This window comes from Pygoscelis adeliae, unplaced genomic scaffold (genome assembly GCF_000699105.1).
Source record: "Pygoscelis adeliae isolate BGI_AS28 unplaced genomic scaffold, ASM69910v1 Scaffold213, whole genome shotgun sequence".
Classification (NCBI taxonomy): Eukaryota; Metazoa; Chordata; class Aves; order Sphenisciformes; family Spheniscidae; genus Pygoscelis; species Pygoscelis adeliae.
The window spans coordinates 827,956-855,073 of record NW_008824410.1 but is presented as its reverse complement, the minus strand read 5'-3'; the positions used below and the strand labels follow the sequence as shown (position 1 = coordinate 855,073).

General features: G+C 43.6%; 1 protein-coding gene across 1 annotated transcript in view; it reads right to left on the bottom strand.

Moving 5' to 3' along the window:
• Window positions 1-1,213: 1,213 nt before the first annotated feature.
• PRDM16 (PR domain containing 16) overlaps window positions 1,214-27,118 on the bottom strand; it is a 350,772-nt gene continuing 324,867 nt past the window's right edge. The window contains exons 9-17 of the mRNA XM_009320544.1: window positions 24,033-25,434; window positions 20,140-20,227; window positions 15,825-15,994; window positions 13,808-13,885; window positions 7,594-7,763; window positions 6,623-6,797; window positions 5,110-5,340; window positions 3,954-4,128; window positions 1,214-1,348 (exon numbers count right to left, since the gene is read on the bottom strand). Coding sequence (XP_009318819.1) covers window positions 1,214-1,348; window positions 3,954-4,128; window positions 5,110-5,340; window positions 6,623-6,797; window positions 7,594-7,763; window positions 13,808-13,885; window positions 15,825-15,994; window positions 20,140-20,227; window positions 24,033-25,434 — 2,624 coding nt within the window. The remainder of the gene's footprint in view (window positions 1,349-3,953; window positions 4,129-5,109; window positions 5,341-6,622; window positions 6,798-7,593; window positions 7,764-13,807; window positions 13,886-15,824; window positions 15,995-20,139; window positions 20,228-24,032; window positions 25,435-27,118) is intronic.

The window sequence follows — 27,118 nt, the reverse complement described above, 5'->3', positions numbered from 1 at the left end:
AGAGCAGTGTGCGATGCATAAGCAACCATCCAGCATACCAAAACAACTGCACAAGTCAGAAATTTCTGCCACAATTCCCGGATACTATCAACGCTGAAAGGATGTCACTCTAAAAAAACCCTGGGAGATAAATCAGAAGATGTGTCTGAATTGCCCTTCCTCAGGCGAGACTCGCCCACCGTACATGCTTTCTCACACACAGTTACACCTCTCCAGGTAAGGCTTTACCCCGGGACCTCTCTGACTTGGAAAGCCCACGCATTTTCAGCAGCTCAGTCACGGGGCACTCAGGCCAGCGCAGGGCAGAGTGCCGCTGCCCCCCCCACCGGCAGACTTGCTGAGCATGGCTTTTTCTGAAACACTCTGGATGCTTCAAGTCCAAGCACCAGCTTGGGCTCACAGGCACTAGCAGAGATGGAAAGCACTCAACCTTGCAGTGTAGGCACAGACTGAAGGGCATTCAGGGCACAGCCGATGACCGTGAACCACGTATTTGCATGATACATCGATAACCCCAACCTCAGCAGTGCTCCAGGCTGAAGATTCCTCAACTGGGACACCGCATATGGTGTATCATGACTGCAGGCAATGCAGCCTCACATTCGAGAAGCTTTGCACTGTGCCAGTATGTTTTGTTGGGAACAAAGGATAGGACGGTATTTCTGTGGGAGCACAGAATTTCAAATTCTTTTTGTGGTCAATTAAATGGGTTGAACTTACCCTTCCCTGGTATAACTCCAGTGACTATGTCAGAATTGCACCAGGGATAGGTCACACCTGGCTCTCTTTCCTTATTACTTCACTATTCAGCTGAACTGAAAGGATATGCTACCGAATGGTTTCAAGCTTTCATTTATACGCAGGCTTTACTGGCTCAGTGATACTGTTTTGTAATGTTAGAGGGGCCAATATTTGATTGCACTGTTGCAATTCGTGTCTTGCTCATGCTATTCCTATAGACTGTGAAATCTTAGGGCTGCATCAGGGTTATCCAGTTTTGGAGAGGTTCATTCTGATAAATTAGAAATGAAAACTCTGGATAGATAAAACGCAGGACTTGTAGGTCGGATGCGACAGGTTTCCTTCTCAGCCAAAAGTCCAGATGACTCCCTGAGGCCCTCTCATCCATCTTCTGCTTGCTAGGATTTTTGCTAGGATAATTGCAGCACCACCGCCTCCTCGCTTGGACTCTGGCCAGTGCCTTGTTGACCTCTCAGAGGTGGTTGATGGGGTTAAAGGCCCCCGACTCTGAAGCTGCTCCTGCCATGTCCAACCAAGCACCCAGAGAGTTCTGGGAGGACGTGTGGAGGGGAGCGTTCTCAGACAGGGACAGCATCATTGCATAAGCCTGGAGGAGAAAAGAGTAATGCAGAGGACACGTGTGAATACACACGCAGGACAGGCTATAATAAACCGTGTGAAGCACAGCACCATCTAACCATACAGGAAATGTAGGACTGCCAGTACCCTTTGGCCTGGGCTAAGAGCCTTGCCAGCAGGTCTAAATTTACATCCACGCGCTAGGATGGCACCCATCACTCCAACTGCTCAGATTTGCCACAGAGCTTATAGGCAGTTGTAGGGCTAGTCAGGAGAGGCCGTCACTCCCATTGGCTTTTATAGGACCAAATCCATTCTGTGCCAGCTCTGCACTTGGTCACAAACCCACACACTTGATTCTAGGCTCTGCTCTCAGAGGAAAGCGGCTACATGCAGAATGCCAATTACTGTGTAAGTAAGTACACCTACAGACAAGCAAGTGGCTAAGTGAGGCCAGGGGCCGGTCACATGCCCCAGAAATGGTGTAGCAATATCCACGCTAGCCGTAATCCAACGGGCAGCTGTGGGCAGCAGGCGACTCATCTGGACTCACTGCTTGGTGTGAGCCCACTGGTGCCTGTAGAAACCTGTGCATAGGTATTTAGGAACACAGGCATGAAATGCTCATTGGCTTTACCAGTGTGTTCATACGTTCTTGTCGGGGTAGATTTATTGCTGCAGTGAAATGGTTAGAAGTGTCTGCTGAGAAAAATATATCGAGACTCCTGTTTTCTCTGTAATAATCTGCTTGCTTCTTTGTAACCCAGATGCTCTCCCTCTTCCAAGGCTACTTATCTCATATACCTTTGCGTCCTTTCACAGCCCACACAAGTGATGTGAAGACTCAGGTAGATTATAACCTCACATATTGGAGGTGAAAGCCAATGTAATTGCCACCCATGATCTGAAACAGGGGAGGACGTGGTCCCTACCCTCCCCGGTCTACATTAGCTGGTGTAATGTATGCTCCTACTTTGCAATGAAATTGTGGCCATGTAGCCCTCTCCTTCACACTGAGGTTGCACCCACCCACACACAATCCTTTGCAGGGCAACAGACAAAGACCATACATTATCTGGGACATCAGTACAACGCTCAGTACAGTAGGACCCTTAGTAACACAACTGTAACGGTGACAATACTAACCAGTTATCCAACTTCAGCCTCTCCTCTTAAAAGCTGAGAGTCAGATCTACCTGTCAAGTCAACACATTCATGTATTGTAGGTGTGTGCTGGAAGAGGTACGGCTTTGTAGTGTTATGACATGCACGCTTCTAAAATTGCTTAAAAGAAAGACAGCCACAAAGGAGTGCTGTGCTGCTCACACAAATGTTGTTTTACTATTACATTTCCTGCACAAGAGATGGTTCAAATTATTTAAGTTACTCATTGTGATTTAAGTGTAACCGGTCCCGCACCTCATACACTCTAAAATTGATTCAAAAAACAAAAACACCACCTCCCCCCCCTCCACCTCAAGCACAGGCTGGACCTAACAATGTAGTACAAATTTTAAAAGAGCAAGCTGTTCCTAAATAGTTAGTACACTTGGCATATTAGTAACAGGACACATGTAAGAGTCAGGCAAGTGGCTTGTGTTTAAATTAGTTTCACCCGGAAAAAAGCTGTGTCCTATCTTCAAGCAGACCTTCCCCAGCTTCAGTACTAGCACCTACTATGAAGGAGGACAAGAATTCTATAGGGTTTGGGTGACGATAAATCAAAAATCATGTTCTACTTGGCAACTGCATTAAGCTACTGCTTTGCTGGACATTTAAAATAGATTTCATGACAAACTCTGTTGCTTGAAGGTTAGAGAGAGACTCCAAAGCAACAGCTGTACTCATCCCCCATGAAGGGTTGAGTATGCTCTCTCTAGTCCAGTCCGGTGATGTACACCTTCATTGAACAGCTCTTTTGTGAGAATCCTTTTGTAGGGATCAAGATATGAGCTTCATAAAACCAGACTGAGTATTTTGGTATAATGAAAAAGCAGAAAGCTCAAATGGATCTGCCCCATACCTCCAGATTTTTCTCAGGACTCCAATAGCTGCTGAGATGTCGTTCTGAGGTTCCTTGGTGGGTCTGAACTGGTCTTGCCCAACAGGGCGGACTTCTGTTTTATGGTTTGCTTTTAGAAATCAGGGAGATAAACGAGGAAATCCTCTAGACTTGCTGGATTACAAGTCCTGGAAATACTGTTGTCTATTACACCTTTTATAATCAAACCCAAGGATACTTTATTACTGTTTCTGCAGACCAAACCTTGAGTTTCTTAGCATATACCAACTGAAGTCCTATCCCAAAGTCTAAATAAATAATAGTTATAAAAATATTTATACAGACAGATAAAAACAGACAGATGCCTCTCTCTTTCTATATAAGCATGTTCTCACAGCACAGGCTAAATGATAAATTGATCTGGTGACCTAAAACTGATGCCCGCTCTGTTTCTCCTCTATTGCAGTATAGTTGCAACAAGACACGGTTCACATATGATTCACTCATTACAGTTAGAATTCCTGCTCACTGGAAGGGGAAAATAAACCTTAGCTAAAGGAGGCCAGCTGCTTGCTAATGCTATCGTACGTGCTGGCGGCAAGCTAGATAAAATGTTCTGTCATATACCTACCTGGTTTTTAGCCTGCCTGTACAGAGTCTGTTTTATTGTCTCAGAGTCTAAGGTGGAATTAAACACATCTTTAACTTCAAATGCTTCCTCGGCTGCTTTGCGAAGATCCAGCCCCTTCCCAAAATTCGGCATCTGCTCCAAATCTAACAAGCCGGCTTCGTCCTCCTCAATACACCTGTACCAATGACCAGGGGAAGGGGTTGACCTGTTGTTAGCTCATCTCACCGTTCACATCTAGCCAATGTGAGTGTTGCTAACCCAGTGCCTGCATGCACATACCATGGGGGTCTCACAAGCCACATGCGTGAACTGACAGACAGACAAACACGAAAATGACACAAAATGCAAGGAGCAAAGAAAAAGTGGAGAGCATGACTATGCACAACCAAGTATTAGTGCTATAGATATTTGTGATTCAGCATGGCTACAATTCACTTTGGTCTTCTGTGTGGAGATGTCCAATTGCTGTCCACTCCTTGAAATGTTTGACACTGGATCAATGTCTGAAGAACACTGCTGCATTTTCTTTGAGTTGCAATGAAAACAGTGATGCACTGAAATCAAGTAAGATACTACTTTGCATCATGGGACGTTTGTTACAAATACCAGTTGGGAAACTGAGGCAAACTGAGGCAAAAAGAAAGCTGAGCCTATACTATGTGCAACAAACTTTAATTTTAAAGGTGTTTAGACATGGCTTGACCTTGGAAAAAAAAAAAGCTTTGCTTTTTCCCAGAGCTCTGAGAACTCCACTGCAAGTCAACAACATTTTGCTACAACTAAAATGGGCAGAGCAGCACAAAATGGATTGCGTATATATGCCTCTTCCTTTGCCCTGACCGGTGTTCTAGAGAAAAAGACATTATCTGCTGAACTGTGGTACCCTGAAAATGCTGTTTTCTGTGTCGGACTAACTGTTCTCCTGATACGAACTTCTCAAGTCTTGGACATACATCTTATCACAGATTCTCCTTGCAGTCCACTTGTTTCGTGTCCCCCACCATGGTGAAAATGGAATCTCTCAAGTGAATGCTTAAATCAAACTGGAGGTATGATACATGGCTTGGAAAATAAAAAAATAGCACTCACAATCTACCACTGACACAGGGTCAGAAGTCTGAGCCCCATTTTTCTCAAAAGGAATGTCCCACCTCACCTTCGGGTGTGGTCAAAGCTCATGGTGAGAGATGTGGGCTCTTCATCTTCTTCATCCTCAAATGCTCCTCGGGGCTCTGTGGTGGGTGATACCGTTTCATCCTGTGACTTCCCTGTCAGGCTGTCATCATCTTCCTCTTCCAGTTCTTCATCTTCATCATCCACATCTTCCGTTTTCTCATTTGCTAATCCATGACACTGGGAATTGCCATCAATATCCTGGATTTCTGGCCTGAAAGATTTGGTCAAGGAGGGGAAGAAGAAAGAAAAGAAAAAAAGAAAAGATGCCAAATGCGTAAGTCAGGCATTTTCACTGTAATGCAAGACTTTGGTAATTTTATACATATGTATGAATACAGAGACGTATTTACTTACATATACATATTATTTAAACTGCAAGGAAAAGGAAAACCGACATGTTTCAGGCATTTAAAGATCAGCCTTCAGAGTGTCTTAGGGACTAATAAGCATGTCAACTATGTACCAACCCCAATGCTTTTCAAACTAGAATTTTGTCTAGTCTGGATTTAAATGATGGTTTTCCATCTCTTAAAAGATAACATCTGTGGGACAAGCAGCTTTCCTCCTTCCCTGTGCTATTGTATTCTAACAATCTCCCTTCGAGCAACCAGAAGGAGGAAGCTTCCTCACGGTGTAATCTAACAGCCAGCCTAAATTCTCTCTTGTATTACTTTTGCTATTCATGCCCGTACGGACCTAGCGGACTCCACCAAACTAGCAGTTTTACGTTACGTTAAGAGAACGAGAGTGGGATCACCAGTGCTATGGACTTGGAACCCAACAGGATGCCAACAAGTGACAAAAATCAGATTAACATCTTCACCAGAAATTCCGCATGTTCCACACTTCTTACTGTTCTTTACGTGGATCACATCATCATGTGGATTTCTCATACTTACATTTTGGACTTAAGCCTTAGTATTGGCAGTAAAGAGCTGTTTGTGAAAACAGGATAGCAGCAGGTGAAATACCACTCAGTCAAAATAAGGCTTGTGATATGGATAGATTTGAAACAAACTGATCGACTGGAAGAGCAGGTGCCTCTGGTTTCCTTAATGAGTACTCTCTGACTGGTGATGGAACAGGCCACGTGGTTTCATGGCAGAAGGTAACGGTTCAACAATCACATTTTTATCTAGAGAAGCAATTGTGTTTTCTCACAACTACTGCGCTGGAGCCGACGGCAGCAGTCAGCCTGCCTGCCTTCTCTTACTGCAACTTCTCTTGAAATTTGCTCCACTGCCTGCTCCCACCGGTTGCAGCCACGTCTCCAACCGTTAGTGGCTCTCTGGTGTCAGCCCTCCTAACTTAAGTCACTTTCTGAAAAGACTTAACACTGGGCTCCGAGCCTGAAGTTGAATGCATTTTCCTTCCAAACTGTTACATTTCTCTCTTTTGAGCATTTTAAATCAAGTACTGCAGGACAGAGGCTGAGTTGTCTTTCAACCACGTTAACAATGCATGTCACCAGATAATTTTATTTGCTTGTCTACCTTTTATCTGCTAAAGTTGATGCTTGATTCATCTCACTATTTGCAATAAAATTTCTGATTTCAGAGAAATACGAATCCTCTTTTTCATCTAAAAGTGCATGGTTGTCCGATTCCGAGTTTGGGGAAGAGGCACTGGTCCCGAGGTGGTTTGTAATGACTCCAGAGTGCTGGCTCACTGAGTGAGAGAAACAAGAAAAGAGAACAGGAGAAACAATCAGATATTGTCAAAGCTATTAGTAAGAGGAAAAATAAAGGAGGAACGTTATGCAACAATCCTCTCACTATATAGTAATGATGTAACATTTAAGAGAAATCTCACGGACCAAAGCTGCCAAAGGAAGCTCATGTTTTCCAGACTGGAACTATAGAGAGAAATATAGGTGATACTTAGCATTTACAGATGGTATATACAATTTAAGAACCACTATCCATTGCATAGCTGTTTGCCTATAACTTTTCCATAATTTTTTTTCCCCTAGGCTGGGAAATCACTTAGTTGGCTTCAGCACAGGAATTTCTTCCTTCAGTTTTTATCTTAAGGTCTATTTATCTTCTTGAACTCCACACATACCTACAAATGCATTTCAGGTTGAAAACCCTTGGTAGAGTTTGACATCAGCATTGTACCAGGAGAGCTCACAATGTGAGGTTATGCTCCCCGGGCAGAGTCCCCAGGAAGTTAGTATCACGATCGCTATTTTATGGCTTGGAAAAGGGCACGTACAAGTAATACCTGACAAGAGCTTTTCAGAGCTGAGTACTGTGCATGAGTGCGTGTGTGTGACAATCATGCACTGTGGATAAATGCATCTTTGCAAGAGGAGCTGGCGTTTGTTTTTTGCTACCTAACGATATTCCGCCTTAAGAAACAGTGCTTTCCACAAAGGCTTCCCAAGGACCAGAGAGACCAGACCGTGGTGTCTTCTCCCTCCAGCGCCCCAACAGAACCACACAGCCATGCCCTCTCCTACCTGGAACATTCTCGTGTTCGTGTTTCTTAAGATGTCGGTCCAAGTTGGTCTGCTGCCCAAAGCATCGGTTACACAGGTGACATTTGAATGGCTTCTCCTTGTTATGGATGTTTCGAACGTGCCGCTGGAGGTTGGAGGAAATGCTGAATGACCTGTCACAGTATTTACACCTGAAAAATAGAAGCAAATGCCAAAGAGTGCAACGTGAGGGAAAAAAAAGAAAAAGAAAAATCTGACTATCAGAAAACCAGAAAATGTTGGTCTATAAATCTTTACTTGGCTGAGGACCTGGGAAGCACAAGGCATTAATCATTCCAGACAAATCTGATATTATTGTTACTCAAGGAGCCCAAAGAAAGGATTAATTAAGAAGTGAGTCGTCCAAACAAATAAGAATTTTAAACAAAATAATTACTTTTCCACACATGAATGTAAAAATAGGAAAGGTGAATTTATTTCTTCCGCCCTTCTCATTTTGTAGGGGAAGCAGGTGAAATATGGCTGTGGAGGGAGGAAAAAGAAGACAGAAGGAGAAAGAAGGGAGGTTAAACGTATAACATAGTTATTAGCTAGCATATCCCTACATAACACAGTTATCTGGACATACCAAGAACTCCAGATTTATTTGTGAAATTCCTTGTGGTACTCAAGATGTAGGCAGTACAGCATGCCTTTAAAGGTAATTATGGTTATTATTATAGTACAATAGCTCCCAAGAAATACACCGTAGTTTCCAAACAGGATAAGATTTACTCCTATGTAGTGAATATCTGGTTTATGATGAAAAAATGTGGAATGTAAGGAGCCAAGCCAGAATGTTTAGGGAAACTGCTGAGTGAAGAAATGTTCCCTCTTTGAAAGAAACCTCTGCAGGACCCATGGTAGATGTGTTGGAAGCTTGTTCAAAGTTGCCACCCCCCTCTCTGGATTCAGATTCCCTCCAAATAAAAACAAGGCTTTGCTAAACCGTGGTGCTTTGTGAACTCAGCCCTCTACTTCTCTTCCAGCGCAGAACGAGAAGGCAGCCCATGTACTGAAGAGGGCAGCTTTGAGCCACAATGAAGAGTTTCAGTACTAAAGCTATAGAAAATCTAATTCCTCTTTGAATCCGCCTGAATCCCTCATTAGATCTCACTTTAAATACGTCATTTGTACCTCAACAAAGCTGCTTTCCTCACGGCTCTACTTCCAAAACCCATGAGAAGCAGAATCCTTTCTCCGCTCCAGACCTCTGCAAATCCTGTACACTTACGGGACAAAATAAAAACTGTTCTTAAGCCCTTGTAATTCCAGAACAAAACCGCTTGCTTCGGCAGAACTGCTCCGTGCTCCTCTGAGAGCAAAATTTGTCCCACTGAGCTGAGCTACTATTTGGTAAGGCAGGAAGATGGTGGTGCCTTTCTGCACGTTTTAGGAATGCCATTAGTTCATTATGTGAAGAGGGCACACAGAACCTACCTCGTGCCTGCATCGTTCAAGTATGAAACTGGATTCGCCTTGACACTGAGGACATAGTATTGTTTCCTACAAACGCAACAGGTTCAAATGCGGGAAGGAGGCGTGAGTGTAAAAAAACCTACGCTGTGAAACACACACACAATTTCCAGATGTGCTACAGCTGTGATTTTTATTTGGTCTCTAAAAATAAATTGATATTATTTTTGGAAATAGCAGAGATACATTTATGAAACACTCTCTCTCGCTGAATGTTTATGGATTCCATGTCCACCTCCGAATTTCCTACTGTTAAATCACCAAAAAGAATAAAGATATTTCAAACAATGAAACCTTTCTTACAATTAACCTAGGAAGAAAGCAAAATCTCTCTTTTTAAACCACAGTTTTCTCAGACTTCAAAAGTTTCTCTTTTCATTTTTTCAAAAAACACGAATCGAACAACTGAGGAAAACAAGACGTTATTTGAACATTAGCAAGAACAAGCACAGTTTATACACGGAGAGTTAAACACGCACAGATTTCCAGCTCTTATTCTCCTCCTATCTGCTAGCAACCAATGAATCTGCTTTCAGGAGCTGGCAGGCTCCGGCAGCTTCTACTGTTCAGCACTTCAGAAAACTGAAATGTCCAAAATAGCCAACACCCCAATATCCCTGTGATTCCACAGGACTTTCATAAGCAGTTTTTCCCAGCTTAGTTCTACTAGTATTGTATCAGCAGCCCCCTCCTCGCCTCTGCTGACGCCCAAGGTTTTCACTCCCTGCCTGTCCCCACCAGCTCTATGCCCTTCTAAGCCAAGCTCTCCTTTATTCGTGTTTGCCTAGTGCCTGGCACAAGAGGGGCATCGGGGCTCCTGAGCGCCGCCGTGCTTACGGCTGGCCCGGGTACCCACGCCGGGTCTCGCCTACATTACTCACGCAAGCGGTTCCAGTGACTTCAAAGGGAGTGCTTGCGTGTGTAAGGCAAGAATGATCTGGCCTCCTGTATGTCAATTTATTTAGATGTTCAGGAAGTCTTTGAAAAGTTTCCTTTGACAGGTCCTTGCTCTAACTATGAGCTATGTGGATCCAGGTTAGGGTACGGAGAAAGGATAAAGAGCTTGTTAAAAAAATAGAAAACAGAGGGGCATTCGAAAGGAGCAATAGCTAATGTCTGAAAGCAAAGGGATGAGGGAGACGTAGTGCATTATTTGTGGTCCCAAAGGGGTCGGTACTTGGATCTCTGCTGGTTTTAATCTAAATAAATAACCCAGACAGAGGAGCCAGCTTAAATTCAGGGAAGAGGTGAACACAGAGGCAAGAGAAGAATAAAACTCAAAAGAAGTGGTATTTGCTTTGTAAACACACTGACAAAATGCCAGTAAAGTTTCTTCCTTATCAGTTTAAAGTAACACACCAATGAGCTAAAAAAATATAAAGGGGGAGTGAATGATGGCTAAGAATGGGCCAAAGCTGGAACTCAGGAGCTCTGAGGAATGGCAGGCAATCCTCAGAGCTTGAGGGAACTCAGATACCTGGTATAATACAACTGGAAGGAGGAAAACAGACAGCAAAACCCAGTAACATAAGAACGAGTAACTGGGCTAATTACTGTATGACTACGACAGTTTGGTAACACTTCAAATGCGACAGTAAGGCATTTGATCACAGGCTTTGTAAAGTTTCAACAGCGTGACAGCACTTGCAAAATTTTACACTTATTTCATGATCAATGTGAGCTGTAAAGACAGAATTGCAGTTACAAAGCATAAAACACAGGGACAGCTACTCTTCCTCTGAGTAACTCCTTACTCTCAAGTGCATTTATACCAGGGGTGAATTTAGGCTACGTTTTAAAAAAAGAAAACAAGAAAGAAGAGATTTTTATTGAACTACGTGCGATCTTAAATGCCGTGGTAGATGTCAGCTTTAGCTGCTAGTTTCAGCTTAATGCAGATAACAGGACACGGGGGCCTAAAAGGAAATTAAAGAAAAACAAATTCAAAACAGACGTCAGGAAGCACATCTTTATAGGAGGAATCACAGCCTTACAGGCAATGCTTCAGGATTGGGTGTAATTCAAGAATCAATTAGATGGCATCCTGGAGGGAATGGATGTTTGAAAGAAGAAAATAAAGTCTTGCCGAATCAAATAGCTTTTAGTTGCTCCCAGTCCAGGTTTTATGTAGTTTATGTGATTCTGTGATTCCAGAGAACGAAAATAAAACTAAGAAGCAAACCCACAACCACAATACACCCTTATGTTCCTGTGCTCCAAGCATAAGGAGCTTCGCTAAAAACTGCCTCTTCTGGGTTTTGCTCGGTAAGCTCAGACAACAAAGTCCCGTTTTTTACGACCTGAGTTTCCAAGTAAGTCTGACATGATTTTACAAGCCCAACTTATTTTGCATTTCTCCAAAAGAAACAGTTAAGTTTGATAGTCCTTTTTACCACTGGGTTTTGAAATACGTACTACCGAATTTTAGATTTGGTGTGGAAGAGTGAAAAGAAACATGTTGAATTTCACTGTATAGCATATTGTCTTTGAGTCTTTCAAATCAGTTGATTTTTAGGAAGTAAAGTGCATTACCAGGTATTTCTTACTCTTCAAAAAACATGTAGCACTTTCCCTTTACGAAAAGGATTAATTTGCCTCCTTATTGCTCATGTGCTATTAATTCCTACTTTATACATAATTAAATAGACACCTAGGAAGTTTAAGTGACTTGGTAAAAAACACATCACTTATCAATGACAATCAGGAACCAAACCAAAGCACCTTATTTTCTGGCCTGCCTGTTTCTTCATCTACACTTGGACATTTGGTCAGTTTATGTTAGCTTTAAGAACATTTTCATTCATATTTGGATGAATATGTAACACTGACAGAATCAAAGGAAAAAACTTTTAAACAATCAAAAGAAAAGTCGTAAGAGAGCCATCAGTAAAACACTGAAAAGTCAGCAAGCTCCTTTTACCTGCATAAAGTCAGCACTTAAAAAACAAGCTTTCAAAACAATTATTGTTGTGGAAGTTGGAAATCTCAGTTCTCTGAGAGCAAAAGAAAATCAATGACAATTAAGCTCTTCTGTAAACGTAGCACTAACTCTCAGGAGTGCTATTATAATGCAACATTGTCCAGAAGTCAAACCTCTATTACAAAAAAAACACACAGGCCATTTTCTGGTAGAAGACCAGATCAAATAAATCTTTATTTTCCTAACCTTTGTTAAGTTGCAAGTCTCCTTTTTTGGAAGAAAACTGAACTAACAACCTCAGAATAATCGGGAGCAAGCATTTTAGTCAGACAGGGGTGTATAGTGAATACACAGTATTCATTCAAGGCATATCAAATAACGCAACTGAAAAAATCAGAACGGGGAATGGTTCCAAGATATATGTCTGCTTTGGAGCGAGTTTTTTTTATTTTTAATTTACCTAATGTCTACATTCAAAATTCTGTATGACTCTGTATGGAAAAAAAATTTGACTCCGTATGTACCAGGGATTACAATGTGGGAGAGAGTAGCTTCTTAAGTTAAACTAAGCATAAAAATTTGATGTATTTGACCACATGGCCTTTTGCTGCTCATAAATTTGTTTGTGTTTCTCTTTATATAATAACTATTACATTAGCTTTGTTGTGAACTTATGACTGTGTATGGAAATACCATAATATCAGCTACCAAAAATGAAACTGTTTGAATTGTTACTATTGTTTGACAATGCGCGAAACACTTACTCACATTATGGAAAACACAATGCTTGATTTTCAGTGAGCTCTCAATTCATCATTCATTCAGTTTTGCTCATATATGTACCTATTCTAACAAGAAATCAACCAAAGCGTATTTTTTGCCAATTTTTTTTGAAACTGACTGTAAAACACCAGGAGAAAATACTGGGGGAAAAAATTCCCACTGGTCTTCCATGAGAAATATTCCTTCATATACCTATGTACACACACACACACACTTACATATATTTTCTTGTAAGTTTTATTCGAATTTAAAGCACTCACTTAAACAGGAGCCCCTTTACGGGAAGCAGCACCTGTGTGCGCCCAGGCTGGAACGCCGTGCCTGCGTGCAGGGTCCTGTCCGCAGGAAGGGATGGGCAGTTTTGCAGTGTGCCCTTTTGCATAGAGACAATGCAAACTGAAGTGTAACAATCAGATCACCTTGTCCACGACTAGCAGAAAGTAGCAGTTCGGCCCTCTACCTTAGACACCCAACGGAACACGTGAAACAGCGTGTGGATTTCCCCCCGATCACTCTTTTTAAACTTCGTGACTTAAGGTAGGACACTCCCTAACTTAGATTTTAAAGCAGATATACTACAGGGCTTTTCTTGTCTTTTATTTTTTGATCCACTACTCCAGGCACCTCTGATATGCATTAGGAAAAGAAAAAAAAAATCTAGCTAGGCCCAGCAGTTAACTTACTGGCAAGCCCTTCAAAACAGCCCGATTTTCAGAGACATTCAGCACCTTCAGCTGTCCTTGAGATGAATGGTTAATGTGAGTGTTAAACAACACTGCAAATCAGACCACTCATTTGCCAGCATACATCTAAATATAAGTTAAGTGTCTATCTTCAAGCTGCCAAGCCTGATTATTTTTGGCTGGTACACATAATATACAATCCTATGAATCATTATATGTAATGCTACAGGACTGCGGTATTATGTTGGCACAGCTTTATAGAAAGGAGAAAAAATAACACAGTGGTGAATGAGGAGTGTGTTGGAAAGGGGTTTTATCTGGGGGACAACATCACCTGTAGGGCTGTTCTCCAGTGTGTGTCCGCAGATGCCTTGTCAGATTTGCTGAGCGTGGGAAGATCTTACCACAGTACCTAGACAGTGAAAGCCAAAGTAACCATCAGTGCATAAAGTCCCGCCACACCAGACCATTTCTAAACACTGTATCACCAGCTACCATCGACCTCACCCATTTTGATACCGCTCCCAAAAACGGAAAATCCCTTTGTGCACTAGTAACTCTAAGTACCTAGGTACTGAGGGAGGAAGGCGTGGAGCTAACAGAGCGACGCCCACCCCAGAATAACAGGATTCACAGTGGCGAGATACTGGTGTAACCCACGTCCAGCAGAGAGACAGAACGACAGTCGATGATGCTGCATCATTGGGAAGGGCAGGAAAAAGAAAAAACCCTATCAGAACACCCAGCTCAGACCCCAGTGCTGGCTGACTTAGTAGCTTATCTTGGAGGCCTGGGCAAGTATATAGGAACACGGTAAGGATGTAGTGACCCATCCCCGGTATGTTCTCCCGGCTCCCATCTGAAGTTGAAGATCCTCCTGAGCCTAAGGTCCAATAGTTGTGTTCGATGCCCTTTTGCCGAGTTTCTTCCATCTATTTTCCTAGAAGCTTTTTGAATGCGCATAAGCTTTGGACATCCACAACCTCCTACGGTAATGAGTTCCTCTGCAGAACTGTGTGTTGTTTAAAAAACCCTCCTGCTTGTTTGAACCTGTCAGTAACTGCACTCGATACTACCTCGGTCCTGCATTAGGATAAAGAGTGTTTAATCACTGCCTATTCACGTTGTCCATCACTTGAGATTTTTACAGATCTCCTTTATAGCCCTGTTCAGTTGCTTATCATACAGAATCTACTTGACCATCCTTCTTGGAATTCACAGAATTTTCTCCTGGATAAATGCTGCACCATTGTGTTACTGTTATCGGGGTATACTGCTGTGAGTCTGACAGGCTGCTTAGAATAAGGAAATGCAGCAATAGGAAATTAAATAAGAGAAGGAACTGTGTTCCACTATAACTCTGATTCACAGTAAACTCAAAAGGAAGGGAGGTATAAATAAAAATATTAATTGGGAAATAAAATATTAAGGATGAAGGGTTACATTCTGTGACTGTGAAACCTGATGCTTACTGTTGGAGAAGGAACATATGAGTAGACTTTCGTAATTTCAGAGACATTCAGCACCTTCAGATGTCCTGAAGATGAATGGTTAATGTGAGTGTTCATCAACAATGAAAATCCAAATGTTAACTTGTGAGTGTATATCTAAACACAAGTTTAGTCCCTCTTGTAGGGAGCAACCTCCAATTTCTAAATACTCAGCTGAAATTTGAGCCCATAGCTTTTGTGGCAAAGTCGAACGTAAGAGAGACATCAAACAAAATACACACCCACTTACTGCCCCCAAGAAAAATGCAGTGGGAGCCACCACAAGAACCTCTAGTAGTTGCAGGTAAAACTGCATAAGCAGATACAGGTTTTTATTCCCCGGTGATCTGCTCTGATAGGAGCTTTTAGAGCTGCAATGGACACGTAAGTATTTCTGTGGCTACAATTGTGTTTGAAAAAGTTGTTTACTGTATGCCATTTTTTAAATTCCATTATTTTGCATAGCTGAGATTGGACATAGCTGAGATTGCACTCACGCTGGAAACTGTGGCATTTGCTACCACACACAAGAGACTTGGCTTGGAGAATTCTGTTTGCTTGAGAATCTCCAGATCTGCTCTCAAGGTTATTAAAAATTACAAAGAAAATAGAAGATGCTGATTTTCTACCAGACAAAACAAGCTATTTCAGAGTGAATTAGTCATCAGAATGCTCTGTTCTAATTCTGCTGCTTCTTGTTTTTCCTCCCACCCCTGCCGAGACAGTAAAGATGTCCATGTGAAGTTGTTCTGTTGCATGCTGGTGTCTGATGCAGCTTCCCAGCTGGGGTGACATTCTCCCAGGGCTGCCTCAACAAGCTGGGGGTACGGCCTCGCTTCTGCGGGGTGCCCAGGCCCTTACCTGCAGGTGTAACGCTCCTTGCCCTTGCGCAGGATGGGATCGGATAGCGTGGGTGGTGGAGATCGGAAGTTGAACGGGTGATGTGGAAGGGGCTGCAGGGAAGTGCCGGTGTCTGCCTTCATGGCTGCAAAACTCTCCAGTTTCTCTGTCATTGTTTCTATGGCTGACATCTACAAGTACAAGGCAAGACCTCACGTCATAAAAATCCACAGGAAGAACAATATCTGATGCATAAAACATGTCTTTTAGCACTAGTATGTTGGTCGAAGCCTGTTGCTGATGTTTGCTCTTACTCTCAGAAGCTAGCTGCACAGCGTGAAATGGAGCCACTGAATCGAGCCAGGAAAGAGAGAAATAGTGTACCAGGCTCAGAGAAATCAGAAAAGATACAATTGGCAAAGCCATGCAGTAAGCATTAGATCTCAGGAATGAGGCACTTGTTTACCTTCTGCAACGTGCATGTGCTTACTTTCAGCATTTCAGATTAAAAATTATCTCAGAATATACTTGGCTTCCCTTTTTCCAGGGATGACACTGAAATTAGACACCGTGGTCAACTGCTGGATGTAGAACTCACTGCCCAAACCCTCCTCTCAAACTCAAAACAAAGTCTTGGAAAGCAAGGAGGTTTGATTTCTCACACAGCATCCATTACCGTCGCACGGGCTCAGAGGGACAGCAGTAGTGAGCTGCGGGCAGGCAAGTAGGCAGACAACCCCAGGTTAGAGAGGACAGAGAAGTTTTGGGCAGGAGGCAGAAGAATCCTGCCCAAAGTGGAGTGGGAGGGAGCACGGGGGAATGCGTGACCACTGATCAAGGAGCTGAGACAGAGGAGAGGCTGAGGCTGGAGGGGTGAAGAGGGAACAGCTGGGAAAGAGGAGGAGTTAAGATCAGACTCAGGACGGAGTGGGTCCACAGAGAGTTTGCCTAGCGAAGAGGCCAACGTTTTAATTACATGTAAGAAAGGTTCAGAAGCCAGTAAAGGTGATGGAAGGATGGGTGGGAGATGGCTGAGCTTCCTGGAGTGAAAGGGAACTCCAGCCAAAATACTCTACGTGAGCTGTGGCTGGATGAGTTATGGTTAGGAGGACCACAACCTACACACTGAAAGCCTGTTTGGATGGGAGTGGCCGGCATACAGGCCTAGAGATGTGACGCCGAATAAAACGTCTCTGGGTGCCTTTATCAGCTTTAGTTTGTATGACTCGGCAATGGCCATGTTCTCACATAAACACTCGATTAAATACCACACCAGAAAGAGGGAGAAAAGGAAAAACCTGAGATACAGGAGAAGGGGAAAGCAAAAAAGGAAAGAAAAAAGTCAGCCTGTGTGCAAAAAAAAGGATACGCATAAAAATCCTACCTAAAGAAAACCACTTTTACTTTCATTAGAGCAAAACAGGAAATCCAAATCCAAGAGAGAAATGCAACTCGGAGGACTACGCTGACATCTCCAACGTTCAATTTTATGCACTCTTGAGAGCACTTTCAAGATACCAAGCAGAAAACATGGATAAAACAAACAAGGCAGCAATAAAGCTGCCTCCTCACTGCAGATGACATCACCGGGAAAGAAGGGAGCACCGGGGGGAGTGGGAGCCTGAATGGAGAGTCAGCCTGAGAGCTGGGGGGACAGCGAGCGAGCGGAAGGCAGTAGGAAGCCATATATCAAAACTAGATGCTCTATTGTACAGGAAGGGCTGACCTTTTGCACGTTTACACTTTATTAAACTGGGCTCGGGGAGGGGAAGAGAGCCAAGATATTGTTTAAAATGTATGACTATTAAAAAAAGTTGTCTTAATCACCAAAGAATACATTGTGGAAGGCTGACAACCATTCATAAGCTGTAAAAAAGAGGAGTAGTAAAACCCATTTCCCGATAATAGATCCACGGCCCCTTAGTTGGAGGCTCCCAGCCCATGATAAATACTAAGTAATACTTAGCGCCAGCCACTTGAAAAGGTTACTTGATCATTTACAGCAAAAGCTCTGCCCCAGCTGCCAGTCATGTAACAAAACCATCATGTTAAAATGCTATCCGGATCTTTCAGAGCTATGCCACTCAGCCCTTTGCTGGAGTACCTGGAGATATCTTTTGTTGTGCCCTGTTCTTTAGGCACTTAGTCAGAGATGTTTGCTGGCTTGATAGCCGTAGGCTTATTTTAAAATTCTAAACACCGGCCATAGCCTCTCCAGTGGTAAAGGCACTTTGCTATTTAGGGAACAACTGCCTGGTTATAACAAAAAAAGAAGGGAAGAAGAAAAGAAACTTAACAGGTGAGAAAAGGTTTTCCATTAAGTTCTCAAAAAGTTACACCATTTATTTATGTTGTCCAGAGTTTCATTTAAAATAGACAATGTAAGAGTAACTCCCATCAGAGCAGAGAAACTACTGTCAACGACTGGCTAAGAAATAAAACTTGCCTGAAATTCATTTTGAGCGAGAAAGCATCTTCTCAGTGCTCAGTCTTTACCACATCTTCTGGCTTAATCGCATCCCACCCAGGGCCCTCTGAGAGCTGGGGAATTATTCACAGAAGAAAAGGCTGAGAGCAGACTCATGTTTCGAGTGAGAGAAACACACGTAGAGTGTGCCTCTAATTGACCCGGTATATGAACATTGGTCCTAACGAAGAAGAGAGAAGCAGGAGCCCCTGAAAATATGATTTCTTAGGAAAAGATCCAGGATAATATCGAATGGGGATCTGGTAGTAAAAATCTCACATATTCTTGAACAAATGGCCTGTCTTCGTTCACCGTATTTGAAATACCTGATTAATTACATAGCATGGGAACAGCAACTCTCTAGATCAAGTGAGCTTTACACAGCAACCCGCTTTCTTAAAAATTAGTTATCAGGAAGTTTCGGGCTCGAGTGATTGTAAATTTTAGGCTATTCTGTGTGATAAGCTATTAGAGATAACCAGACCTTCCACATCTTTTCATTGCCATGGGAAGAGGACGTGGTCAGGATTTCAGGAACAATGTTAATAACCTTCCACCCAATACTTGCTCCTACTCAGGGTCTGTATGTTTCTCATCGTCTTGTTGGGTTGCTTTGCCACACTAGCTCCTCCCTGCTATCAGATTCTTTACAGGCAGATATCCCCACTATTCTAACTCACACAAACACAGGATGTTCCTGGCCAGCCTGTCACCATTATCCAGCCTGTATGAAGGAAAAATCGGGGGAAGTTATTAACCAAACTCTGAGGCTGATGTGAAACAATGAGGGAACTAAGTTTAGCTGTGAAAGCAACCAGGATCCAGCTTTCACAAACCTGCAAGTTATTTATCTAAGGTGGGAAACATTATCAGAGGAGAACAATGCATGTGAATATAAAGGAGAGTACAATAATGACCACAGAGCTCAGCTCCCAGCATGTGTTCACAGCAGGAGAGACAGAGGATAGCTGGCGACCGTCACACTGGAGAGGATGTCGGGCAGCGTGTGGCAGATCGCTGCATTACCATTATGGAGCAAGGAATCCTAAGGGCAAAGAGTAACGTCGCTTCTTGGAGAGTTTAGCTATCGCTTATAAGATAAGGGGTTTTGTAAACTGGCGTTGATTCCTGTGAATAGTCTTGGTTGCACTGGCCTTAGTTGTGCCTTTCAAATACTGTGGGGTAAAGGCCTGGTACGGCTGCGCTGTGGGCTGACGGGCTGGCATTCCCGGTCCACTGCCAAATGGGAAAGCTGTCCAGCAGCGTTTCCCATTGCTCTGCAGTGACTCAGACCTGAAGGAGATGCAGAGGGAGCAAATATCCGTGAGCTGTCAGATGAACAGAGACGAGAGCAGCTGTGCAGGAAGGACAGAATACAAGTTCTCCATCAAGTGACCCATCACCTTTTGGAGCAGGCAGAACTGAACCCTGATTCTCCAATGCTCCGCACTTTCACGCTTTCTAGATGATGTAAGGGAATGTGAGGCAGGTATAAAATGTTCCTGCTTGGATGCTGGACAGTCCTTCTCCACTTTGCACTACTGCAAATGACTGCACCAGGTGTTCCCAGTGGAAAAATTACATGGGCATTCTGGCATGCGAAAGGGGAGTTTGGCAGACCATATGAGTTGTCCAGACCTCATCCCTGTTCTTCTGTCAATGCAAAAGAAACAGCAAGGCATAACTACCATCATCCTCAAACCAGTTATGAAATCAAAAGTATCTGAAAGTAACTGGTGGAAAATAGTGGAGTTTCCAGTCGGGCCCTCGGATGAGAAAGTGTCTGATCCAAGTGACCTGTTTGTACCAGCTCCATCTCAAACTTCTTGGCATTCAATCAACACTGCATTACAACGTCACTGCTTTTACCTGGGGGTGAAAAAGCAGCGGGGAGGGTCGCAGGTACTTCTCCTTTAGGGCACCCACAGGGTCTGTCACCTTCCGCTTCTCCACCCTGCTGGACAACAACACAGAGGGTTACATACCTTACAGGGCTACAGGCAGCAAAGAAATAGCCAAACCATTCGCAGAGGTGTTTAAATTATATATATGAGGCTAGTCTCCTATTGACACAAATGTCTTTCTTCCCCTTCTACTGGATACTACAAATTATGACCCACAAGTTACCCTGCAAAAGGCACTGGAAACAATATGAAAATGGATCCCCTCCTTTGGGCAATATTTTTTTAGCCATCAGACCGACGACTAAGAGAACATTTTGATCTTTCTGTGTGAGAACTAATGCCTCTACTACAGTGGTTTATAAGCCTCTGCTGTTGTGAAATGTCATGAAAAAACCTACATTTACAGCAAAACCCATGTTTAAGTGGGAGAAGCTCTAGAGTCCACAGCAGGCAGCCAGGCATGGAAAAAATGTGTCTTTGGGAGTTTGTCTTTATCTTAAGAGTTAACACTGCACCAGACTTTGCAGCCCCAAGTGTGCTGAAATCATTAGGTGTTTCATATTTATTTCCTCCCTTGCAGCTGAGATATAATTTGCATTGAGTTTCTATGGCAAGCATATGTGGATAACAATTTAAAAAGTTAGGAACTGGTGGGAGATTTCTGAAGCGACTTAGGAAGCTGAGTTCTTCTGATGTCACTTTAGTCCATCCAAATATTCCATGCTTAAGCACCTTACTATGCAGAAATGATCCTAAAGTTAGGCTCCTATTTTTTAAAATATTGGCTTTGCTTTCACAAAATATTCTACTTGCAGAGAAACCGCAGTGTGGAATCACCAAAAAGAGAAACTGAAATGTCCTCTATGGGAAAAAAGTGCTATGGAAGTAACTCCAATAAACGCAGCTGCATCTTTAAATTACCGGAACAGAGTCCATCTCAGCTAAACCAGCAGAAATCCAATAGTAAGAGTAATTTTAACTACATTAGTCCAGCATAAATGAGAGCAAATTATTTTGCTGCATTTCAGCTGATTGGTGTGTGGATCAAATTACCAAAGAGTTTAAAAGAAGAGTCATGCAGAGTGCTATTTAGCGAACTGTATTTAATCTGCATTTAATTTTTCTTAGGTAGAAGAAAAGAGAAGAGACGGATTTGAAACGCAGTCGGAATTACTGCGCTTTGGAAGGTACGTGTTTTTACGGGCATGAGTTTTCAGAAAAACAACAATCTGTAAAACAATACGTAAAATTTTCTCCCCGACACAAGGTAAAACAGTAAACGGCAGCGAGCAACACCCCGACCAGCAAAGCTTTACTCTCCGTGACGCGCTGAAATCAGCTACGATGCCCAGGGGAATGCCCTCGGACCTTGAGCAGGCGTCTCAAGAGCCAGCCCCACCTGCATCAGATACGTAAAACCTTAGTGAAGCAACAGCGTTTCACACAGCTTTACCATCTCCCGGTGTCGGGTAATGAGAACACAACAAACGTACAAACTTCCTCGTCAGAGCTGAATTCTGCAGTGAGCAGAGGATTAAGCTGATCTTTTCAGCCCAGTGCCTGAGAACGTTACCTTAACAAGGCTGAGCTAAAAACTGCACTGATTTCAGGCTGTCTGGCTGCATTAAATTATATCACCAGGAGAAAATGTCAAGGATTTAAGTCGCCTTTGGGAGAAAAATGAAGGAGCCAAATGATGTGAGAGAGTCTGATAAAGAGAAGTTTAGAAACAAAATATTTCCATATTTTTTAAGCTGGGACTTGGAAGCTCTGCTGTTTAGCTCATTACATCAGAAGTCTGATTCGCAAGCAACTCCACCACTGACTTTCTATTTTAATATATTACTAAAACTATATGCATCCCATGGAATGCAACAAATGATGCCCCCAGCTTTCACTTCCATCTGTCTTCTGGACCTTTACGGTTCTCCTGAGGCTGCTATTTTAATTGGCAACGGCTTTTTCAACCCATGTTATTTTAACGTTCCTACTGAGAATGCCCAGAGGTGGCAGGATCCTAAGCTAACTCGAAGCTTTTGCCTTTCTATCCCATTTATTTATTTTTTTCCAGAAGTACTTTTTACAAAAATAAATGCCGGACTATTTACATCACTACTTATTTTTCCAGGACGAGATGACCATGGTGGGTCCCAGACAGAATACATTACATGTCCCGGGTTGTGATGTAGCCGTTTCCATCACAGATGGTAAGCATGTAAGCAGGCAACACAGCATCAACCCTGAGAGTGCTGGCAAAGCGAGAGACGCTTTCTTAATAGCAAGCAACGAGGGCTCACTAATCCTCATCTCAGCTGACAGTTCTTTGGCCTGGCTAGACATTGACATCATTTTTTCCCACAGTTATCAACTGTACAATAGCAGCAAGACAGTGACATAGGTGCTGTTCTCCTGGCCTGCTTTTCCAGCCGGCAGCGAAGGCCACGCCACCCGTTGTTGTTCGCAGTCCTTTGAACACTCAAGCGAACCATCCCAGTGCTGACATAATCGCTCTGCGGTCACTATGAGTCTTTCCAGCGCTAAGAAAACACCAGCTTCTGCAGCACATCCATTAACTTTCCAGCAGGCTGGATTACAGCTAGGCTCACTGTGCAACCCCGCAGCACACTATTCACATTTAGCTCAAGTAACGCAAGAACAAACCATTCACTTCCAGGAACCGGCTGTTCAATTAGACACTGAGTCCAGGAGCCCTCTGGGCCAAACCCACGTACAGAAATGGATGTTATGAAGCATCCTATCCTAAGGGCGAATTAATTGCCATGTTAGTGTCTAAATCAAACTAGTTTGGGATACCTCTCTTCACTGGACTTTGCTAAAAACAAGCAAACGGTATTTGCTACATGACAAATCCATCTCATCCGCAGCAGGGAGATAACAACGGTAGTGCCAGTGCCCAGATGGGTAATACGCAAACTTCCTGGTACCCTCATCTTAAACCTTAAAATAATTTTTCTTCAGAAACAGGTTTTATAAAAGGTTCTAAAACAACAAAAGACTCGAGTCTTCCCTTTACATCTTCTTCTGAATTCATTCCTTCTGGAAGTTTAACTGGCATTTGGATAACTTCACCCAGTCTGCTTTACACATGCCTTCCATGTTCAGCTTATTCTAAGCATGACATAACGAATAGGGCCTTCCTCAATAACCATCCGTTTCAAGTGAAACTAGAAAACCCTTGTTATCTTCTAAGAAAGAGAAGTCTGCAAGAAATGTATCTGGGAGAGATCCAAATAATAACATGCTACCATGTATTTACACAGTACTTGTTACTCCAGACTTAAAAATGTTTCAAAAGGCTGGGTCCACAACAGCAGTTCCTATGAACTGAAAAATTCTAAGAAAAAGAATTAGAAAGAAAAAGGGGGGCAGGGAGGAAGAAAGGTGAAGTGGCTCACAAAAGGCCATCAAGTAAGTCAGTGGGAGAGCTGCATTTCCAGGCTCCCAGGGCTCCTGACTCATTCCCAAGCCATGAGAGGCCGGGCTCTGAGGCATCTGAACTCTGCATTCTTATCGAATCAAACCTCTGGAATTTCCCCAGCAGAAGTGCCATCTTAGTGTTGGCTCGTGGGAGAGTCCTTAAATAGGTCAAGTTTCTTCTTTATCAAAATAAGGATGTGTTCTTTATACATATTGATTATGAGTACTCCTTTCAATTATTCAGCCCTTTCGATTCAGAAAATTCAACATGCTGTGACAAAGGAGAGAGAAGTACAATCAACCACAGCAGACTTTCACTGCTCTTTCTAAACAACCTACATCCCGGTCTGCCTCAAGTTGCGATGTCAGCTAGAAAATGGGCTCATTAGAGGAAACGCTTAAGGCAGGGTATGTTAATACCTGTATATGGGGTCCATGAAAAAGGGTGATGGCTTAGCATAATGCAGGGATGGCTGCTGAGGCAGTTGAGACTGGGAAATCTTGGGTAAGACTTCACTTGCCATTAGCTTCCTTTCCCCATAAATGTGGTTTTTCCGTGGCTCTCTTCCTCCGTTCTGACTGGCTCGGATGCGGTTGCCAATGCTCAGATCCAGTGGCTGTTCTTCCCCTGAGGATGGGGCTGGCAGGACTTTAGGTGGCGGCAGGATTGGCTTAATCTCTTTTGGCTTTGTGGTGAGATCGAAGGGTGACTCTGAGCTGGTGCTGCCTACTTTGTGGAGGTCCCTGGGTGACTTTGGTTCTGCCTTGACCAGCAAGTTGTGATTGAGGGTCCGCTCCGTAAAAGGGTAGAGGGAATGGGGAAAATTGGGGAGGAACTGAAAAGGGAACATGGAATGATACGGGAGCGAACCCATCTTCTTCTCCTGCATCCCCATAAAGCCAGGCCCAAAATACTTCTCTGCGATGGAGGCGATAGCTTTAATAGAGTCATTAGCTGCTCCTGTGGTAGGTAGCAGGTGCTCTTCGGGGGGAGGAAAGAAGGAATGCTGAGAATAGAAGAGAGGGATCTCACTCGCGTTGTTGGTGGAACTTGCAGACACAGAGCTGCTGACAAAATCTGGCTTGCTCTCAATCTGTTTGCTCTTATCTTTTGTTTTGTCCCTGTCACTCTCTGCATCACTGTCCAGGTCAGAACCAGTGCCAGTAGTGGTGTCCAGATCTGTGCCTGTGGTTGTATTGACATCCTCAAAGTCACTGCCGTCAGACATATCACTGTTCCTGGCTTTTAGCTTCTCCAGGTAGGAGTTTTCCAGGCTGCTTTCACATTTCTCCTCTCCTGAAGCGGCCTGGTTGCTGTTGCTCACTGCAGAGATCAGAGGAAGTGCTGGGTTCCCAAGGGGGCTTGGAAGCTTTGCGTCTTGAGTGTGGTTGAGGGGACTTTTGAGCAGTTGTGTGGGTGGTAACAAGGGGGGCCTGGGGTACAGAGACGGTGGGAAAATCCCTGGGAATCCTGGAGTGAGGGCAGGAAATGCTGGGGGAGCAGGTGAGAACGGAAGACCCCCCGGGTGCGGGCGGGATGGAAAATAATCATTGAATCCCAGGCTGGCATGATTGAGGTTGGGAGAGGGCTTGGATTTGTCCATCATGGAAGTGGGCGTTAGGGGTAGGCCAGGGGCAAAAATCCCCCCTGGGTTGTAATGGTTCTTGCCCTCGCAGAAGCGCCGGTGCTTGTTGAGAGAAGAGGTAGTGCTGAACATCTGGCCGCAGTCCTTGCATTTGATCTGGGTGCGACAGTCCGCATGCATCCGCTTGTGACGGCAGAGGTTGGAGAACTGCGTGTAGGATTTGTGACAGACCTCACCTAAAGCATCAACAGAAACCAACAACAAAAGCAATATGAAATTAACAGGAAATGGCAGGGAATTCATCAGGAGCTTCATCAGCATCCCCCACCCCTTCCACCCTGCTCCTGAAATCCCCTTTCCCTAAAGACAGAAGAAGAGGTAAAAAGCAGGCTATAGCTATATGCTGGACTGGATCTCTAGAAACCCGGCTCCACGTTTCTCCTGCTAAGGCTTCCCTACGTAACTTTCAGCACACCATTTAGTTTCTTTGTGCTTCAGCTCTCCCTGTATAAAATCAAGGTAATGAGTCCATCTGGTCTCTTTAGTTTGCAAGCATGTGGGAAAAGCTATCTCCCTCTTTAAATGTTTATACAGGACTCAGCCTCACCGGGCTGTGATCTTGGCTACATCTAGAAAAGGAAGAGGCAGCCCTGGGAATCCTGGCTGAGGACTCTGGAGGAGACGCGAGGGGGAGTGGGCTATAAGACCCCCAGGGGCAGCTGGCAGAAAGCAATGCTTCGTTTGAATCGCAGCCATCGCCCAGCTGGCACGGGCCAGCCTCACAGAGGCTACCATCCCAGAAACAACAACACATCTCCCTTTCAATAAACCCCCTTCCTAGAGAATCTCTCAACAAGTGACTCTCTACAGAAATCTGAGGGGATGTGCTACTCCTGCTCAAACATGTTTTTGGAATTTTCAATAAGAATAATGATGCATTTTAATGATACTATCTATTTATATTCGCTAGACTGCTTTCCCTGTAGTCCTGGCACGGCAGGAAACACTGAAGGCTGAAGGGAGAAGAACTTTCCCTCATTTAATCAAACCTACCCTTTCTTTAATGCCATTAATAGTAAGTAACCACTCCATAGGGATGATCTATAAATACTTTGCCAGCCAGGCCTCTGTTCAGCTAGAAGCAGGGTGAGATCTTGTATTCTTTAAATTAGTAAGACACCCTAGCAATGCTAACTTAATGCCACACCAGCATTTTCTTTAATGACCTGTAAATACCAAGCTTTCAAAATGTGAATTTTTATGACCCCTTTCACCTGCAGACTTTGCTGGTGTGGAAGGAACAGGGCAAAGTAAGAAAAAAATCCCACCCAAACTTTTCTATATATCAAAACACTGTAACTTTTTATTATCTGATGCCTCTTTCAACATAAGAATAAACTGTACTTCTTAGTGAATTAACACACTTCTTTCACAGAACTGCTGTTATCAACATTTTGTAAACACGGAAACGGAAACAAAGAGAGGGAAAGTATATTGTTCGGAGTTGGGCAGGCAAGGACCTGAATCCAAATTCTTAGAATCACAGAATCATAGAACCGTTTAGGATGGGAAAAGACCTTTAAGATCATCAAGTCCAACTGTTAACCCAGCACTGTCAAGTCCATCACTACACCATCTCCCCGAGCACCACATCTACTCGTCTTTTCAATACCTCCAGGGATGGCGACTCAACCACTTCCCTGTGCAGCCTGTTCTAATGCTCAACAACCCTTTCGGTGAAGAAATGTTTCCCAATATCCAATCTAAACCTCCCCTGGTGCAACTTGAGGCCATTTACTCTCGTCCTATCACTTGTTACTTGGCAGAAGAGACCGACCCCCACCTCGCCACAACCTCCTTTCAGGTAGTTGTAGAGAGCGATGAGGTCTCCCCTCAGCCTCCTTTTCTCCAGGCTAAACA